The sequence below is a fragment of the Ranitomeya imitator genome, chromosome 1 (assembly GCF_032444005.1).
Source record: "Ranitomeya imitator isolate aRanImi1 chromosome 1, aRanImi1.pri, whole genome shotgun sequence".
NCBI classification, from domain to species: domain Eukaryota; kingdom Metazoa; phylum Chordata; class Amphibia; order Anura; family Dendrobatidae; genus Ranitomeya; species Ranitomeya imitator.
Genome location: NC_091282.1, coordinates 803,496,954 through 803,517,210, shown reverse-complemented (window position 1 = coordinate 803,517,210; position 20,257 = coordinate 803,496,954). Strand labels below are relative to the sequence as shown.

General features: G+C 46.5%; 1 protein-coding gene across 2 annotated transcripts in view; it reads left to right on the top strand.

Moving 5' to 3' along the window:
* Positions 1-2,435: 2,435 nt before the first annotated feature.
* Positions 2,436-20,257, top strand: part of WDHD1 (WD repeat and HMG-box DNA binding protein 1) — a 104,594-nt gene continuing 86,772 nt past the window's right edge. For both annotated transcript variants that reach the window (XM_069738680.1, XM_069738673.1), the window contains exons 1-4: positions 2,436-2,510; positions 6,681-6,760; positions 10,249-10,360; positions 13,468-13,619. In XM_069738680.1, coding sequence (XP_069594781.1) covers positions 6,684-6,760; positions 10,249-10,360; positions 13,468-13,619 — 341 coding nt within the window. In that variant the 5' untranslated portion in view covers positions 2,436-2,510; positions 6,681-6,683. The remainder of the gene's footprint in view (positions 2,511-6,680; positions 6,761-10,248; positions 10,361-13,467; positions 13,620-20,257) is intronic.

The following is a 20,257-nucleotide window of genomic DNA, read 5'->3' as shown; positions in this document are numbered from 1 at the left end:
GTGGAGAAAGTATTCAGACCCCTTTAAATTTTTCACGCTTTGTTTCATTGCAGCCATTTGGTAAATTCATTTTTTTATCATTAATGTACACTCTGCACCCCATCTTGACTGAAAAGAACAGAAATGTAGAAATTTTTGCAAATGTATTAAAAAAAGAAAAACTGAAATATCACATGGCCATAAGTATTCAGACCCTTTGCTCAGTGTTGAGTAGAAGTACCTTTTGAACTAGTACAGGCATGAGTCTTCTTGGGAATAATGCAACAAGTTTTTTCACATCTGGATTTGGGGATCCTCTGCCATTCTTCTTTTCAGATCCTCTCCAGTTCTGTCAGGTTGGATGGTGAACGTTGGTGGACAGCCACTTTCAGGTCTCTCCAGAGATGCCCAATTGGGTTTAGGTCAGTGCTCTGGCTGGGCCAGTCAAGAATGGTTAGAGAGTTGTTGTGAAGCCACTCCTTTGTTATTTTAGCTGTGTGCTTGGGGTCATTGTCTTGTTGGAAGGTGAACCTGCGGCCAAGTCTGAGGTTCAGAGCACTCTGCAAGAGGTTTTCATCCAGGATATCTCTGTACTTGGCCGAATTGATGTTTCCTTCAATGACAACCAGTCGTCCTGTCCCTGCAGCTGAAAAACACCCCCATAGCATGATGCTGCCACCACGTTTCACTGTTGGGTGTTTCACTGTTGGGATTGTGTTGGGCAGGTGATGAGCAGTGCCTGGTTTTCTCCACACATACCACTTAGAATTATCACCAAAAAGGTCTATCTTCATCTCATCAGACCAGAGATTATTATTTCTCAGTCTGGGAGTACTTCATGTGTTTTTTAAGAAACGCTATGCAGGCTTTCATGTCTTGTAATGAGGAGAGGCTTCTATCGGGCCACTCTGCCATAAAGGTCCGACTGGTGGAGGGCTGCAGGGATAGTTGACTTTGTGGAACTTTCTCCCATCTCCCTACTGCATCTCTGGAGCTCAGTCACAGTGCTCTCAGGGTTCTTCTTTACCTCTCTCACCAAGGCTCTTCTCCCTCGTTTGGCTGGATGGCCAGGTCTAGGAAGACGTCTGGTGGTCCCAAACTTCTTCCATTTAATGATTATGGAGGTCACTATGCTCCTATGAATCTTGAGTACTGCAGAAATTCTGTTGTAACCTTGGCCAGATCTGTGCCTTGCCACAATTCTGTCTCTGAGCTCCTTGGTCAGTTCCTTTGACCTCATGATTCTCATTTGGTCTGACATGCACTGTGAGCTGTGAGGTCTTATATACACAGGTGTGTGCCTTTCCAAATCAAGTCCTATCAGTTTAATTAAACATAGCTTGCCTCCAATTAAGGAGTAGAACCATCTCAAGGAGGATCACAAGGAAATGGACGGCATGTAACTTAAATATGAGTGTCTGAGCAAAGGGTCTGAATACTTATGACCGTGTGATATTTTGTTTTTCCTTATTAAATTTGCAAAAATCACTATATATTTTTTTTTTTTTTCAGTGAAGATGGGGTGCAGAGTGTACATTAACCTGAAAAAAATGAACTTTTTGAATTTACCAAATGGCTGCAATGAAACAAAGAGTGAAAAATTTAAAGGGGTCTGAATACTTTCCGTACCCACTGCATATACTGTGTGTATATACTGTGTGTGTATATACTGTGTGAATATACCGTGTATACAGTATATACTGTGTGTACTAAATGTGGATGTAGACACATAGGCGCCTCGGCCACCTCCGTCAGTGACTTTACAGCCCGGTGGCCATTTCTAGATGTCCCGGGGTTCTGTCCCTGCTCTCTATTAGTCAGTGGAGAGAGTAATCACAGGTCGTGGGACGAGCGGCTCCTCGGTTTCCTCACGTGGTCGATATATGGAACTGTTCACTCCAAGAACCAGAACCATTTTTTTCTGACAAATTTAATAAACAAAGAAAAAAACTGAGAGAAAATGGTTGTCGCCTATAGCAACCCGACGCTTTACTGCATGCTAAGCTCTGCTTGCTATGGGCGAGCGAGTGATAACCGGACTCCATTACCACAAGGGTCGGCGGTGCAGAGCCATACAGCTATTGGTCGCAGGCCCACCCCATTTTTGTGGACTGTTCACATAACTTTGCAGGGGTTGTTTCCATAAAGAAATGTGCTAATTCGGTAATAAATAATTCGATTGTAAACAATAATAAAATGTTTAAGAACAGATTGTCATTTCGTGTCTGCAGCTACAATGCAGGCCTTTGCATCACCATGGTAACAGACAACAAATCCTGTGTAGTGCTAGGACAAAGCTGGCGGCTGTGCCTTCTGCTAATCCGAAAGTGTCCAGCGGGTAAACATTGACGCCCACCAGTGACGTCACCCAGAATAGCTTATACCGAGGGGGCGTGGTTTCTGGAAAAGCGAGGTTTGGAACGCTCCTCGTGGAACGCAACTTCCTGTTTCCGGTCATTAAGATTCCCGCTAACAACTTGCAAATTACGCGCGAAAGTTGAAAACGCGGAGTCAGGAGGCGCCGACACCCGGTACGTGCGATTGTCTGCGTTTTCTGTGCGACTTGTCTTTGTCATTGATCCGCGCGCCTCACTGCTCAGGTGGCCATTCTTTAGGGCTATCACTTCCCGGGTTCTGTGATGAGCCTGTATGGGAATAATGTGATCTTACCGGAGTTGTGCCCCATGTACTGTGCTATGGTGCATTCTGCTACGGACACCGACCCGTCCGCCTGCCCGACCCGTCCTCCTCTACCAATCATTCTCCACAACGGTCTTCTTGGGGAAAGAACAGATGTTCATGAAGGGGAATAGTGATGCGACCAATCAGTTGGCTGCTCACAGTGTGCATCACGCCTGCGAGAAATAAGAGGCGACATCTGATTTGTTGCCAGGAATAACGCTGTCACTTGCTTTGTCCCCCTGACTGGATCCAGAAATAATTTTTAGGCTATGTGCACACGTTGCGGATTAGCGTCAGGATTTTATTGTGCGGATTCTGCATCTCTTGGCAGAAAACGCAGGTGCGGATTAGTCGCGTTTTTTGGTGCAGATTTGCTGCGGATTACTTGCGTTTTTTACCCCTGCGGATTTCTATAATGGAATGGATACAAAAACGCTGCAGATCCGCAAAAAAGTGACATGCTATTTCTTTTAATCCACAGCGTTTCCGCACGGAATTTTCCGCACCATTAGCACAGCATTTTTTTTTTACATTGATTTACATTGTATTGTAAATCACTTGCGGATCTGTGCGGAAAAAACGCTACGGATCCGCAGCAAATCCGCAACGTGTGCACATACCCTTAAAGGGATTGTCCATCTTGTGGAAACTAATTTTTTCCTGTTCTATAGCTCCTGTATTTGGGGCAAAAAAAAATAAAATCATTTTTGCTAAATGGGTTCTAGATGATGATGGGGGGTATCTTCAGCAGACCTCTGATTGCTATGGTAACCCATGTCGTTATTTGTTTGCCTCAGTCTGAGATTGAAATGGTCCATTACTTAAAAAACCATCCCTCGACCAAAACTGTGCCGCTAATTATAGACCTGTCTCTAATCTTCCCTTCATCTCTAAACTCCTCGAACGCCTGGTCCACTCCCGTCTTACCCGCTATCTCTCAGATAACTCTCTTCTCGACCCTCTTCAATCTGGTTTCCGCTCTTTACACTCTACTGAAACTGCCCTCACTAAAGTCTCTAATGACCTACTAACAGCTAAATCTAATGGTCACTACTCCATGCTAATTCTCTTGGGTCTCTCCGCAGCATTCGATACTGTGGATCATCAGCTCCTCCTCACTATGCTCCGCTCCATCGGCCTCAAGGACACCGTTCTCTCTTGGTTCTCCTCCTATCTCTCTGACCGATCCTTCACTGTATGTTTCGCTGGTTCCTCCTCCTCTCACCTTCCCCTTACTGTTGGGGTTCCTCAAGGATCAGTCCTAGGCCCCCTCCTCTTCTCTTTGTATACTGCCCCTATTGGACAAACAATCAGTAGATTTGGCTTCCAGTACCATCTCTATGCTGACGACACCCAACTATACACTTCTTCTCCTGATCTCACGCCTGCCTTATTAGAAAACACCAGTGATTGTCTTACCGCTGTCTCTAGCATCATGTCCTCCCTCTATCTGAAACTAAACCTGTCAAAAACTGAACTCCTCGTGTTTTCTCCCTCTACTAACCTACCTTTGCCTGACATTGCCATCTCCGTTTGCGGTTCCACCATTACTCCAAAGCAACATGCCCGCTGCCTTGGGGTCATCCTTGATTCTGACCTTTCATTCACCCCCCACATCCGATCACTGGCTCGCTCTTCTTACCTGCATCTCAAAAACATTTCTAGAATTCGCCCTTTTCTTACTTTCGACTCTGCAAAAACTCTTACTGTTTCACTTATTCATTCTCGTCTGGACTATTGTAACTCTCTACTAATCGGCCTCCCTCTTACCAAACTCTCCCCGCTCCAATCTGTCCTGAATGCTGCTGCCAGGATCATATTCCTCACCAACCGTTACACCGATGCCTCTACCTTGTGCCAGTCATTACACTGGTTACCCATCCACTCAAGAATCCAGTACAAAACTACTACCCTCATCCACAAAGCACTCCATGGCTCAGCACCACCCTACATCTCCTCTCTGGTCTCAGTCTACCACCCTACCCGTGCCCTCCGCTCCGCTGATGACCTCAGGTTAGCATCCTCAATAATCAGAACCTCCCACTCCCGTCTCCAAGACTTTACACGTGCTGCGCCGATTCTTTGGAATGCACTACCTAGGATAATACGATTAATCCCCAATCCCCACAGTTTTAAGTGTGCCCTAAAAACTCATTTGTTCAGACTGGCCTACCGCCTCAATGCATTAACCTAACGATCCCTGTGTGGCCTATATTAAAAAAAAAAAAAAAATTAATTAACTGGTTCATGCAGCTTTACATGAACACCCAAGCCTTACACTATGGCTGGTCCGAATAACTATAGCAATTGTTACCATCCACCTCTCGTGTCTCCCCTTTTCCTCATAGTTTGTAAGCTTACGAGCAGGGCCCTCACTCCTCTTGGTATCTGTTTTGAACTGTATTTCTGTTATGCTGTAATGTCTATTGTATGTACAAGTCCCCTCTATAATTTGTAAAGCGCTGCGGAATATGTTGGCGCTATATAAATAAAAATTATTATTATTATTATTATTATTATTATTATAAATGGTTAAACTGCAGCGATCAGCACCCGATACCTACCACATATGACACGGGATCAGCTCCTGAGTCGGATCATACTTTCATTAGCGACCTATGGAGTAAATGTGGGTCATCAAGGGGTTAAATGGCCATCACCTGCTGACCAGCCTGCCGGTGGATGTATATGGCATGAGACTGCAAAGGAGTCGAAAATAAAATATCTATTTGCCCATTGATTTTTTTTTTTTTCAGTTTTTTTCTCCTCCATCCTTTACAATTATTTGTGGGAGTGAATAAAAAAAAAAAACACTGGAAAAATTAGATATTTGCTGTATTAAAATAAAATAAAAATTTATGAAACACGGTTTTTTTTATCCCTAAAAAAAACATATTCATGATGTTTCTGAAAAGCACCGAAAATTAAGAAAAAAAAGTGCTTGAAAGAAATGATGGAAAATTTCAACCATAAAAACAACAAATCACTATAAGGCTACTTTCACACATCAGGTTTTTGCATCAGGTACAATCCGGCGAATGTTGGAAAAACTGGATCCTGCGCAGATTTTGAAAAACATGCAACGGATCCGTTTATTCTACATATCCGGTTAGCATATCTAGATTATTGGATAAAAATTTTTTTGGAGCATGCTCAGTTTAAAAAAACGGAATCCGTCATTTTCCGGATCCGGCGCTTCCGGCTTTTTCGCCGGAGACAAAAAAAAGTTGCTATGGATGTTTTTTCAAGAAACCGGAAACGGCAGATTTGCTGGATCCGGTGAAAAGCGGACGAAACGCAAGCTCATCAGGCGCAATCTGGCACTAATACAAGTATATGGGGAAAAAAAACGGATCCGGCGACATCATTAGCCGGATTGAGCCTGACAGCAAAAACCTGATGTGTGAAAGTAGCCTAAGGAGACTTTATCGCCGTACAGTAATGTGGTGTAGGCTACTTTCACACTAGCGTTGTTTACTGTACGTCGCAATGCGTCGTTTTGGAGAAAAAAACGCATCCTGCAAAGTTGCCTGCAGGATGCGTTTTTTCTCCATAGACGTGCAGTAGCAACGCATTGCAACGTAAGGCCACACGTCGCAACCGTCGTGCGACGGATGCATCGTGTTTTGGCGGACCGTCGGCACAAAAAAAGTTGCATGTAACTTTTTTTGTGCGTCGTGTCTGCCATTTCCAACCGCGCATGCGCTGCTGAAACTCTGCCCCCTCCTCCCCGGACATTACAATGGGGCAGCGGATGCGTTGTAAAACTGCATCCGCTGCCCCCGTTGTTCATTTTTTTCGCTGTTTACGACGGGCCGACGCTAGTGTGAAAGTAGCCTTAGTTGTCTCTCCTGCTTTCACACACAGTTTTAGAACTTGTTGGCCGTGCCACCATCTAAGACTCCATGCGCACATTTTCTTTATTTTTTAGCTTTTAATCACAGCATGCCTGATACTTATTTTTGTGCTGCTTTAGTTTGTTCCACGATCTATGCTGAAACGTCACCTCTGTCTTGCAGAATATGTCTACCGAAAAGAAGCCCATGCGATACGCGCACCTCGAGGGTCACACAGATGTTTGCTTCAATGAAACTGGAAGGTAAAGACTTATTCCATGTTAGAAAAAAAAAGTTCATCCCTTGTAGTCGGTTTCACACATCTGATATTCGCATGCCGAGGAGGGAGATGCCAGTTCGGACATGGTAGTGTGTACTCGGACTGTGAATGTATGAGACCGGCCTAAATATACTATAAGCCTATTCAGATGTCCGTGTGTGCATCTCGCACATGAACTTAAGAACAAACAGGAAGATGGAGGGCACCACCAAAATAAAAGGATCGCCTGTCGCATGCCAAAAATAGAGTTCATTGCAAAGAAGAGGAAAGAAGCATGTGTAATACAGGGATCACAAGACATAAGTTACAACATATCTTTATTCAAAATACAACACTGACAAAATATAATACCATTAAAAACAAAAAAAAACTATGCCCACAATAGGGCTGCACCCTATATCGCCACCAAAGTCACTGCAAAGATTAGAGATCACATGAATACAATACAAAGAAACATGCGACCACACACAGCATAGAAATATAAGAATCACATATAGCCAATAGCAGGTAGCACAGAGAGAAAAATGGCACCAACAAATAAAGTGCTACTGTGCTAAAGAATCCCAACCGCCTAAAAGGAGACGTGGGCAGGCTTCTATCTAGCCAAATAAGGCTAACCAGAAATGTTGCTGCAAATACTGTGAAATGCCCGCAAGCAATGAAGAGAATAGCGCAAGAGCTGTCAGACTCCTGTCTGGTATGGATCCTCCTGTCTGGTATAGATCCTCCTGTCTGGTATGGATCCTCCTGGCTGGTATGGATCCTCCTGGCTGGTATGGATCCTCCTGGCTGGTATGGATCCTCCTGGCTGGTATAGATCCTCCTGTCTGGTATGGATCCTCCTGTCTGGTATGGATCCTCCTGGCTGGTATGGATCCTCCTGGCTGGTATGGATCCTCCTGGCTGGTATGGATCCTCCTGGCTGGTATAGATCCTTTTGGCTGGTATGGATCCTCCTGTCTGGTATGGATCCTCCTGTCTGGTATGGATCCTCCTGTCTGGTATGGATCCTCCTGTCTGGTATGGATCCTCCTGGCTGGTATGGAACCTCCTGGCTGGTGTGGATCCTCCTGGCTGGTGTGGATCCTCCTGTCTGGTGTGGATCCTCCTGTCTGGTATGGATCCTGGAGCACAGTGCTGCCTGTGTGGGGAGCAGCGTCTGGTGCTTGTAAAGAGAAAGATGCCTATAGGCAATGAAAGCTGTGCTGGAAGTATGGAGAGCGGGGGAGATGGGGGCAAAAAGTGCGCCCGACGCGTTTCGCCAGTATATTGGCTTCCTCAGGGGCCATGGCTGCAGTGCTGTGGCATAGGTTGTAAATATCTGTCGTAATCATGGAGTACAGAGTCATATATGATATGGTAGTAGGGCAACCAGAGAACAACCCCTGTATAAAGGATGGCGGAATGTAAGGTGCAGTATGACCCAAGGTGTGAGTATCAAAGGAATTAAGATTACTAAATGATTAATAGAGGATGAAAATAGGAGGAAAACTGAGTATACTGGGTTAAAAGCACAATACTTTATTATAACATCTCTAATATAACAAACAGTGCAAAAATATCTAAAACCAAAAAAAGGATGTATGGATAATCCCCGGGACTCATCAGTCCACCATGGCTGTAGAAGATAACCCAATGGTACAGCGCTAGTACCCGATATAACAAACAGATCCAACAACCAAGTAGTTAAATATAGGCACAATATGCTAGCACCGCGCTTACCAAAAAGAGGGTTTTGTAAGTGATAAGTACACAAAGCCAGGTGGCTGGTGGGACCGGGTCGGATCTTGCAGGCGCCCCAACGTACGTTTCGCTCTTTTAGTACGCAGCTTGAAAAAGATGTTATAATAGAGATGTTATAATAAAGTATTGTGCTTTTAACCCAGTATACTCAGTTTTCCTCCTATTTTCATGCATTTATGGAGTGGGTTAACATGTGGCTCTCGTTGGAGAGATATTTTCCTGTTTAATCTATACGGGATTTAGTCAGTATGTGGTTTTCTGGCATTCTGATGTTATGATTAATAGAGGTTAGAAGCCTACAAGAGAATATAGGCGTGCTGAAGAAATGAGCATTTTAGATGGTATTCATATAGGTTGGAAAATTCTGTATGGACAAAAAGGTAAATTTAATAAAGGTCAAAGATATATTTAAGATGTACAGCCGCTTACAGCAAAGTAGCCTTTTCTAGAGTGTCATGCAGTCCCATTAGTCTCTGAAATCGGAGATATGCTTGTTCTTCAAAAGTGACGGTATGCAGGAACATAAGGATAGGGGTGGTCCAGATTTTCTTGCGTGCATGGAATCCTGGTCCAATGGTTCCGCTTTTTCAGTCACTGGGAATCCTGAAGAGAAGTAGAGTCTGGGTTTGCAGTCCTTGAAGTTGATTGAATCCATACTTCTACATGTCCAATCCTAAATGCCAGAAGAAGAGAGCAAATGAGTGAAAACGATTGCCAAATGGGTAATATTTTTTTAAACTTTTTTGTAGAATCCCATAAATAAGAGTTCCTCATTGAGTCCATGGGGTGCCAGGCTGAGGAGACTGTGAATCTATGTGGATTCACATCTGAGTAATTTGTTAATAATGTCACCCCCTCTAATATTAGTTGGAATTTCTTCCAGGCCCATTACCTTCAATCCTGTTGGACGACTCTTGTGCGCCTCCAAAAAGTGCAATGCTATAGATGTTAGGTTTTTACCCTTTTCATGGTCTTTCTTGGCAATGGAGATATTAGAGAGATGCTGCTGTAGTCTTCTACGCAATTCTTGTGTTGTCTGTCCAACATAGATTTTTGGACAATCGCATATGAGAGCGTGTACCAAAGTCCAAGATTTACACTTGAAGACTTTCTTCGGAGAAATCTGAAACGGAAAAAGAGAGATGGGAAAAACCTTCTTGTGCAACTGTGTGCTGACATATATTGCAGTAGCCGCAGGGGTATGTACCAAAAATTGAGTCTGGTGGTAGGACGGGTATAATGGCTGTGACACAGGGTGTCCTTCAGGTTTTTTGCCCGTCTTGCCACTATATTCGGTGTCTTGGAGATATGGGGTATCAATTTGGGCTCAATTCAGGAGGATACCCCAATTCCAATCCAGAATTTTACGTATGTCCTGCCACGGATTATTAAACGCGGTGATGATACCAAGGGTCTAGAGTTCTCACATGTGCGTCCCTGGGGTAGGTCTGGGCGCATACTCACACATGAACCCACTATAGTCTATAGGTTATTTAAGCATCCAAAATTTTTCGATAGTTGTCATGAAATGGGATCTCGTCCAATCTGAGTGCCGAACACCATTATTCAAGTGACGCAACCATGCGCTATCCATTTTTCTCTAACGCCTCCTGATCTTGAAGCATATGTGGGTGACACATGGATGGTGAACTTGAGCTCCTGCTCCTAGCTTACTTCCACCCCGGATGGCTGACTGCAGCACGTAACGTTCCTCTGATTGCTTCCTAGCTGTCTGGTGACCTGCGGCAGTGATGGAGACATTCGCATCTGGGAAAATATAGAGGACGATGACCCCAAGTCCATCAGTGTTGGAGAAAAGGCGCATTCATTTGCTTTAAAAGTAAGCACAAGTTTAATTTTGCTATGTCCCTATAAACCTCTATTTACTTTCATGTCTTAGGCTCCTGTTCTCTTTGTTAGGCCTCTTTCAGATGTATGTTTCTCTGGTACATGTGGTGACAGTTTTCACATGTACTGGAGACACTTACACACATAGACACATTGAAATCTATCTTGCTGTGCACATGTCAGTGTGTTTCCACTGACTGTGTGACCCACACGTAGACAAGTCCGTTTTTTAGTGGCAGCACAGGCCTCAAAACGTCCTGCACATGGATGACACACTGGGATGTCATCCATGTGACATGTCCCGGTGCCTGAGAAGCAGCAGTTCAGTAAGCGCTGTTCCCCAGTGCCAGGTGCTGAAGATGGCTCTGTGAGTTTTGCCTGGCTGGTTATAGAAAATACAGGGGAACCCATGCTGGATTTTTAATTTATTTATAGTGCAGGCTGATGAATACTCCCATCCACCAATTGTACATTTTGTCACTAAATTATCTATGACCCGCAATGTTACGTGTATCGAGGAAATCATCTGTCCCTTGTATTAAAGCAATTATAGTGTCGGCCATTACGACCTCTTATGGTCAGCATTTCACAGGCTCACTGCTCTAACTGTAAAGAACCCTTTCCTATTTAGCTGTCGGAATCGCCTTTTTTCCCCTCGTAATGAGTGCCCCCTAGTAGTTAGTATGGTCTATGGAAGGAATAAGTCCTGTGCCGTCCTCTGTACTGAGGTAAAAGAAATCTCCTCTGAGGCGTCTGTATTCTAAGCTAAGCTAAGGGATGGGGGCAATGTTCTGGATCACTGCGTTGAGAAACACGTGATGGTGTCTCCGCGGTGTTGGATGTTTTGATCTCCCCGAGGTCATTCATACTTATGTTTGTATTCTAAGCTAAACATAATAGGAGAGGCCTCCATCCCCTGTAATATAGCAGAGGCCTCCATCCCCTGTAATATAGGAGAGGCCTCCATACCGTGTAATATAGGAGAGGCCTCCATCCAGTGTAATAAAGGGGAGGTCTCCATCCTGTGTAATATAGGAGAGGCCTCCATCCCGTGTAATATAGGAGAGGCCTCCATCCAGTGTAATAAAGGGGAGGCCTCCATCCCGTGTAATATAGGAGAGGCCTCCATCCAGTGTAATAAAGGGGAGGTCTCCATCCCGTGTAATATTGGAGAGGCCTCCATCCCGTGTAATATAGGAGAGGCCTCCATCCAGTGTAATAAAGGGGAGGTCTCCATCCCGTGTAATATTGGAGAGGCCTCCATCCCGTGTAATATAGGAGAGGCCTCCATCCCGTGTAATATAGGAGAGGCCTCCATCCAGTGTAATAAAGGGGAGGTCTCCATCCCGTGTAATATTGGAGAGGCCTCCATCCCGTGTAATATAGGAGAGGCCTCCATCCCGTGTAATATAGGAGAGGCCTCCATCCCGTGTAATACAGGAGAGGCCTCCATCTTCTGTAATATGAGAGCTCCCAGTAGAGATCCCTGCTGCCCCCTTCTCTCAGTACAGATCCCTTCAGTCGCCACCACTCCCAGTACAGATCCCTTCGGTCCCCACCGCTCCCAGTACAGATCCTTGCAGTCCCCACTGCTCCCAGTACAGATCCGTGCGGTCCCCACTGCTCCCAGTACAGATCCGTGCGGTCCCCACTGCTCCCAGTACAGATCCCTGCGGTCCCCACTTCTCCCAGTACAGATCCCTGCGGTCCCCACTTCTCCCAGTACAGATCCCTGCGGTCCCCACTGCTCCCAGTACAGATCTGTGCGGTACCCACTGCTCCCAGTACAGATCCGTGCGGTCCCCACCGCTCCCAGTGCAGATCCCTTCGGTCCCCACCGCTCCCAGTACAGATCCCTTCGGTCCCCACCGCTCCCAGTACAGATCCGTGTGGTCCCCACTGCTCCCAGTGCATATCCGTGCGGTACCCACTGCTCCCAGTACAGATCCGTGCAGTCCCCACTGCTCCCAGTACAGATCCCTTCGGTCCCCACTGCTCTCAGTACAGATCCATGTGGTCCCGACTGCTCCCAGTACAGATCCGTGTGGTCCCCACTGCTCCCAGTACAGATCCGTATGGTCCCCACTGCTCCCAGTACAGATCAGTGCGGTCCCCACTGTCCCCAGTACAGATCAGTGCGGTCCCCACTGTCCCCAGTACAGATCTGTGCAGTACCCACTGTCCCCAGTACAGATCCGTGCGGTCCCCACCGCTCCCAGTACAGATCCGTGCGGTCCCCACCGCTCCCAGTACAGATCCGTGCGGTCCCCACCGCTCCCAGTTCAGATCCCTGCGGTCCCCACTGCTCCCAGTACAGATCCCTGCGGTCCCCACTGCTCCCAGTACAGATCCCTGCGGTCCCCACTGCTCCCAGTACAGATCCCTGCGGTCCCCACTGCTCCCAGTACAGATCCCTGCGGTCCCCACTGCTCCCAGTACAGATCCCTGCGGTCCCCACTGCTGACTACATCCCATTTAGAGAATGTACCATTTATGACATCTTTGTTTCCTGTCATTTAGCCAATTCCTTACCCATCTGCATATAGTTTCCCCCAGTTCAGGCCTTTGTAGCTTCAGTGTTAGGGGTCACACTTGCGAGTGCAATTTGAGAAACTCGCATCAATAACCAGCACTGCCGCTAGCACTCGGGACCGGAGCATGCAGGATGAATAGAAATATATGCAGCAGGACACTCTGGTCCCGAGTGCCGGCGGCAGTGCCGGTTATTGATGCAAGAGACTCGCGTGAGTTTCTCGTGCTGAACTCGCAAGTGTGACCCCGGCCTAAGGCTGTTATGTGGTACAGGATCAGTTGTCTTTATTAAGTCCAGATAAATGCCATCAGCCGCACGACCAGCATCCAGATCTGCACTGACCTCCTCATAGAAACCAACATGTTAGTAGAGGTCATTCCTGGAAAAGTTTAGATTGCTGGGTAATTCACACTGCAACCTCTTTATTACACCTTGTCAAGGCTCCGTTCACACTACATTGTGTGCACAATCATTATCTTTGATGTATGGAGATCCTCGGAGTTACCTGCACATGTAAGGCATTTTTGTTCTTGTAGGTATTTTTAATGTCATTTTTTTTTAATCAGGATGGAAAAGTGGTCGTAGCATCTTCCAACAATGCAATTCAGATGCACACGTTTCCCGCTGGCGACCCGGATGGGATTCTGACGCGTTTCACCACCAATGCTAATCACGTAGTTTTTAACACAGATGGCTCTAAGATTGCAGCTGGCTCCGGGTAAGGGACAATGCATCATGCACATAAATGCTGCGTTCGATATTAATGACCTATCCTTCTTATAGGCTGTCCGTATCAGATTGTCCTACTCTTGTATCTTCACTGATCCCCTATCTGAAGGGGCTGCGGTTCTTGCTTGAGTGTCGTGACCATAATTTGCAGCCTCATAGACATATATTAGTCCAAGCACTGCGGTCAGTGTGTGAATTCTGCCGTAGGGTTCTTTCAGATTACACCTAAAGAACATCTCTGGAATCCACCCTTTTCTCTAGTCACCTTCCACGACAGCAGCATCAGAGGATGTATCCCCGCCCTAATGGGGACAGGAAACAGAGGTTAAATACCCTCCCCTTCCTGCAACCACCAGTGTTTTTCCTGTCCCCCTATGGGGCATGAAGAGGCCCTACTGTGGTGCTGCCATGGCCTGCGACCGGAGTACCCAGTTTCATTTACCTAAAGCCGGGCAGCTGAGGTTCGGGAGATCCGCTCTCCTTCCTCCATACGCTGCTCCCGTCTCCATGTTCTCATGTGACTCGGGACCCACCATTGCCGCCCCTACTGCGCCCCCTCCGGGGGTAAAGCGGGGAGGTTACGTGCGGCCGGGGTCCTCTAGCTCCCCGGCTTCCTCCTCTCCTTCTTGGCGCTGAACGGCATGGTACACATCAAAAGCAAAACTTTGTGCCATCCCATTTCAAGGTCACTATTTGTTTGGTCCAGCCCTCGACGAAATCTTAGAGAAGGCTACGGACAAAAAGAAGGTGCTTCCAGAACAAAGGAATCCCAGAAAATGTATTTTTCGTTCCCCCAAAGATCAAACTTCCCAAAGGGAATTCAAGGGGAAAGGCAAAACAGGCCGCTGGAGTTATCCCAAAGGGGGAAGGGCAGGAATATCCTTGTCCCCTAACACCAGCAAACCCCTGACAAACAGTGACTACTCTCGGTCTGTGGGGGGGTCGACTCTCGAACTTCGTCCACCAATGGAGTACTATCTCCTCAAACCAGTGGGTGCTCCGAACAATCCAGTATGGATTAGAACTAGAATTCGAGAGTCCTCCCCCTCAGTGCCTAAGGATCAACTCGTTGCAGGATCTCCATTCCCAGAACGCACTGGTTTCGGGTATTCAGAATTTACTACAGGCAGGCGTGATCTCTCCTGTACCGCTACAAGAGACAGGCAAAGGCCATTATTCTCGTCTCTTCTTGATCAGAAAACCTTCAGGGAAGCACAGGATCATCATCAACCTCAAGCCCCTAAATCGGGTGATCACATACAGGAGATTCAAGATGGAATCAATCAATTTGCAATTCCCCTTATTGGCCAGAATTGGGTGATGGCTACGATAGATTTGAGGGACACTTATTACCATGTTCCCATTCATAATAATAATCTTTATTTTTATATAGCTCTTAGGCTACGTTCACATTTGCGTTGTGCGCCGCTGCGTCGGCGACACAACGCACAACGCAAATCAAAACGCACGTAAAAACGCTGCGTTTTGCGATGCATGCATCGTTCTTTGCCAAAATTTGGACGCAAGAAAAATGCAACTTGTTGCGTTTTCTGCGCCCGACGCTTGCGGCAAAAAAAACGCATGCGTCGCACAACGCAGCACAACGCATGTCCATGCGTCCCCCATGTTAAATATAGGGGCGCATGACGCATGCGTCGCCGCAGCTTTTCCCGACGCTGCGTCGGGAAACGCTAATGTGAACGTAGCCTAACATATTCCGCAGCGCTTTACAGTTTTGCACACATTATCATCACTGTCCCCGATGGGGCTCACAATCTAAATTCACTATCAGTATGTCTTTGAAATGTGGGAGAAAACCGGAGTGCCCGGAGGAAACCCACGCAAACACGGGGAGAACATACAAACTCTTTGCAGATGTTGTCCAATGTGGGATTAGAACCCAGGACTCAAGCGCTGCAAGGCTGCAGTGCAATCCACTGAGCGACCATGCTGCCCATCAAAACTACCGGAAATTTATCAGATTTGCAATTGCCCAGGATTATCAAATCAGCCATTATCAATTCAACGTCCTCCCGTTTGGCATCTCATGAGCACCTTGAGTGTTCACAAAGATCACGATGGAAGCGGTGATCTTCATTCAACATCAAAGGATTTGTATAATACCATATCTGGACGACTTTCTTATTGTCGCCCCAACGGTCTCCCGTCTAAACTCTGATGTGACAAAAACTCTAGAGATTCTGGAAACCTTAGGTTGGATCCCGAACATGGAGAAGTCAGACCTTCTTCCCTCCACAAAAAAATAAATTTCTAGGGGTCCTGCTAAATTCAGAAGAAAGGAAATCCTTCCTGCCCAGAGAGCGTCAGCTCGATCTGGTACAGAAGATCTCAGAATACAGAGTCCTGAAGGCCCCCACCCTTCGGCACTCGTTGTCTATCCTGGGTTCCTTAACTTTCTGCATCCAGATGGTACCCTTGGCCCAAGCCCATACAAGAGCTCTTCAGACTCACGTACTCTCATCCTGGTACAGACAGCAGATCTCCCTATCCAAAAAAGTACCTCTTCCCAATCATGTCGTTATCCCTGACATGGTGGCAACGCCGCCAAAATCTCCAAAAAGGGGTCAGCTGGGACCAGCTTCCCCTAAAGATACTCACATCAGATGCCAGTCAAAGGGGATGGGGAGCCATAGTGGAAAAGACCCACTTCCAGTGAATATGGTCTCCAGACATGAGAGCAAGCTCATCAAACTTCAGAGAGCTGAAGGCGGTAGAGCAGACACTGAAGGCTGCATCGGCCCTCCTTCACGGTCACCATGTACGCATATATTCCAACAATATGACCACGGTAGTGTACCTCCGTCACCAAGGGGGTACGAGATACGCAAAACTAAAATTGGTTGCTGCAAAAAATTTTTTCCTGGGCAGAAAAACACCTCCTATCCATCACAGCGGTCCATCTAAAAGGATCCGCCAAAACCAAGGCAGATTTCCTCAGCAGGAAAGACGTACATCCGGAGGAATGGTGCCTAGACCAGGAGATCTTCCTCTCCCTAGTGAAGCGATGGGGGACCCCGGATGTGAATTTATTTGCCAACAGCCGGAATGCAAAAATAGGAACATATTTCTCCCTGAACGCCACGGACGGAGCGTGGGACATAGATGCCTTTTCCCACCCCTGGAAGTTCAACCTCGCCTACGCCTTCCCTCCAATCCCGATTCTGGCAAGGACAATACAGAAAATTCGATCTGATGGGGTTACTGCGATTCTGATCGCCCCCATGTGGCCAGGAAGGAACTGGTACAGTGCCCTGATGAACATGACCCAGGAGGGTCCACTACCATTACCTCAAAAGGACGACCTCCTTCCTCAGGGGTCCCTGTTACATCCGAATTTACACAGGTTGAACCAGGCGGCCTGGCTACTGAAGCCAAAATACTAAAAGCAAGGGGTCTGTCTGATGAAGTGATTCAAACGCTTCAAAAGAGCAGAAAACCAGTGACTAATGCCATTTATGGCAAGGTATGGAAAAAATTCACATCGTGGTGTTCCCCGAACACTCCAGATCCGTTCCATCCAAATATTGCACAAATATTTGATTTCCTGCAGAAGGGCCTTGATATAGGACTCAAGCCTAGCACCTTAAAGGTTCAGGTTTCAGCCCTTAGTTCCTTTTTCGACCAGAACTTAGCTAGTCACCATTGGGTAAAACGCTTCATGACATCAGCTGTTAGAATACGTCCCAGAATTCATAATCGCACTCCCCCACTCCCCCTTGGGACCTTAATTTGGTTCTTAATAGCTTAACCCAAAACCCATTAGAGCCATTATCAGAAGCTAGTTTGAAGATTCTTACTCTTAAAACTCTTTTTGGTGGCAATTATTTCCGCTAGACGCATAGGAGAACTACAGGCCCTGTCTATGCAGGAGCCTTACTTAACTGTAACAACAGGTAGTGTCATCCTCCATCTAGACCTCACTTTCATGCCTAAAGTAACGTCAGATTTCAACAGAGGGCAGGACATAGTGTTGCCCTCATTCTGCCCAAATCCTTCCAATATAAAGGAAGAATCCTTCCACACCTATGATGTCCGAAGGTTAGTTCTCTATTATCTCCAACAGACTGAAAGCTGGAGGATTGATCGGAATTTGTTCATTCAACACTCCAGAAGAAACAAAGGCAAGAAGGTGGCAAAAAAACACTTACAGTATTTTTTCTGACCATAAGACGCACTTTTTTTCCTCCAAATTTGAGAGGAAAGTGTGGGTGCGTCTTATGGTAGGGATGTAACCTGGGGAGGGGGCAGCAGCGAGTGGGATTGCACTGGGAGGCAGGAGGCAGAAAAATGTCCCTGCTGAGCTTCAGGAATCAGCACTGGGGAAACCACATGGTCCCGATCATTAAAGTGCAGTGAATATTCATTAGCTGCTTCCCCGCCCACCTGTCAGCTGAGCAGTGAGTAGGGAGCAGCAAATGAATACTCCTTCACAGGGACACCCTTGGATTCCCCAGTGCTGGATTCCAGCAGCAGCTGGGGAGATCTATGTGTCTGGTGGAGGAAGGGGCAGCAGCAGGGGCCAGAGGGGACAAGATCGCTACATACCTGACAGGCTGTGCTGGATGCTGAGTGCTCCAGCACAAGGACCTGTGTGATGTCAGGAGTGGGTGGGCGGGAGCATCACATGGCAGTGCAGAGCCCTCCCTCTTCTGATGTCATCACAGGTCTTGCAGACACCACACTACAATCTGCAAGCTTACTCCTGTGCTGTGGAGAGGCAACAAGAGGGAGCGCTCTGTGGTGTCATGGAAGGCTCCAGCATTGTACCTCACGACAGTGTGGCTGACTGCCACAATTAAAAAGTTAGTCACTACAACACACACTAAAGCACTCTGCCACTCTTGTGGTGAACTATAACTTCCAGCATGCCATAGATTCTGCAGGACATGCTGGGAGTTAAAGTTCTCCCAATGGGATCTCAAAGCAGCACTCCAGTGTTATTTTTCAGTGCTGGAGTGGTGCTTTAAGTATAAGCCCTGTGCCCCCATTCTTATACTCACCCTCCAGCATCTACAGTACTTTACAGACACCACACTAGTCCCGCAGCTCCATCTTCTACCCGCAGCTTCCAACATAATAACATACTATTATATATATAATAACAACACATATAATAGTATGTTTATGTTATTAAATATTTTACCACCTTTTTTGCGTCAAATATTTTTTTCCCCTATTTTCCACCTCTAAAACCTGGGTGCGTCTTATAGTCTGGTGCGCCTTATAGTCCGAAAAATATCTCCTCCATAATCATTGAAGGCCCATTCTACACATTCGGTATCGACATCATGGGCGGAGAGAGGAGACGCATCTACGGAGCAGATATGCAGAGCCGCCACCTGGTCTTCAGTCCATACGCTCACCAGGCACTACAGACTGGATTTTAATAGGGATTTAACATTCGGCAGGCGAGTTCTGCAGGCTGTTGTCCCTCCCTAAGAAATTAGTTTGTTAGTACTACTCCGATGCTGCTGTCGTGGAAGGTGACTAGAGAAAATAGAATTAGTCTTACCGGTAAATCGGTTTCTAGGAACCTTCCACGACAGCACTAATTCCCCTCCCTACCTGATATTCTTATTGGATGATTCCTACACTTGAGTGGTAACTATTCATGCTACTGTGTCCAGAAAAAACACTGGTGGGTGCAGGAAGGGGAGGGTATTTAACCTCTTTGTGTTTTCTGTCCCCCATTGGGGCGGGGAGACATCCTCCGATGCTGCTGTCGTGGAAGGTTCTTAGAAACCGAATTACCGGTAAGACTAATTCTATTTTCTCACTATGGAAACAACAGAAACCCTCACTGTCGCCCTGATCCACTCCCGCCTGGACTAGTGTAACACTCTATTAATTGGCCTCCCCCTCACTCGACTTTCCCCTCTCCAGTCTATCCTTAATGCAGCAGCCAGGGTCATCTACCTGGCTACTCGGTATTCAGATTCAGCTGCTCCTCGCCAGTCGTTACACTGGCTGCCCATTCATTATAGGATCCAATTCAAAGTACTTGTTCTCACCCACAAAGCTCTCCACAGTGTGGCACCCCCTTACATCTCCTCCCTTATCTCTGTCTATTGGCCTAACCGACCGCTGCGCTCTGCAAATAACTTTCGACTAACCTCTGCATTAATCTGTACCTCCCACTCCCGACTCCAAGACTTCTCCCGCGCTGCGCCAATCCTCTGGAATGCTCTAACCCAAAATATTAGGAACATCCACAATTTGTATAGTTTTAGGCGCGCCCTCAAACCATTTGCTCAGAGCGGTCTATCACGTTCCCTAATCAAAGTCATTTAATGTGTAAGGGCGCGTGTGTAGCCCATTCACTATCTCCATCTATCCCCCACTCCCTGAAGATGGCTGGACCATCATTGTAAATGCATCATTGTATATACACACCTGTACTTTGTATCTCCCCCTCCTCATTGTAGATTGTAAGCTCTCGCGAGCAGGGTCGTCTTATTGTGCTTTAATGATTGTATTGTTAACGTTGTTACTTATTACTTGTGTTTGAAACTGTTAAACTGTAAAGCGCTGCGGAATATGTTGGCGCTATATAAACAAAGATTATTATTATTATAGATGAGTGTAGGCGGTTAGTGTGCGCCATGG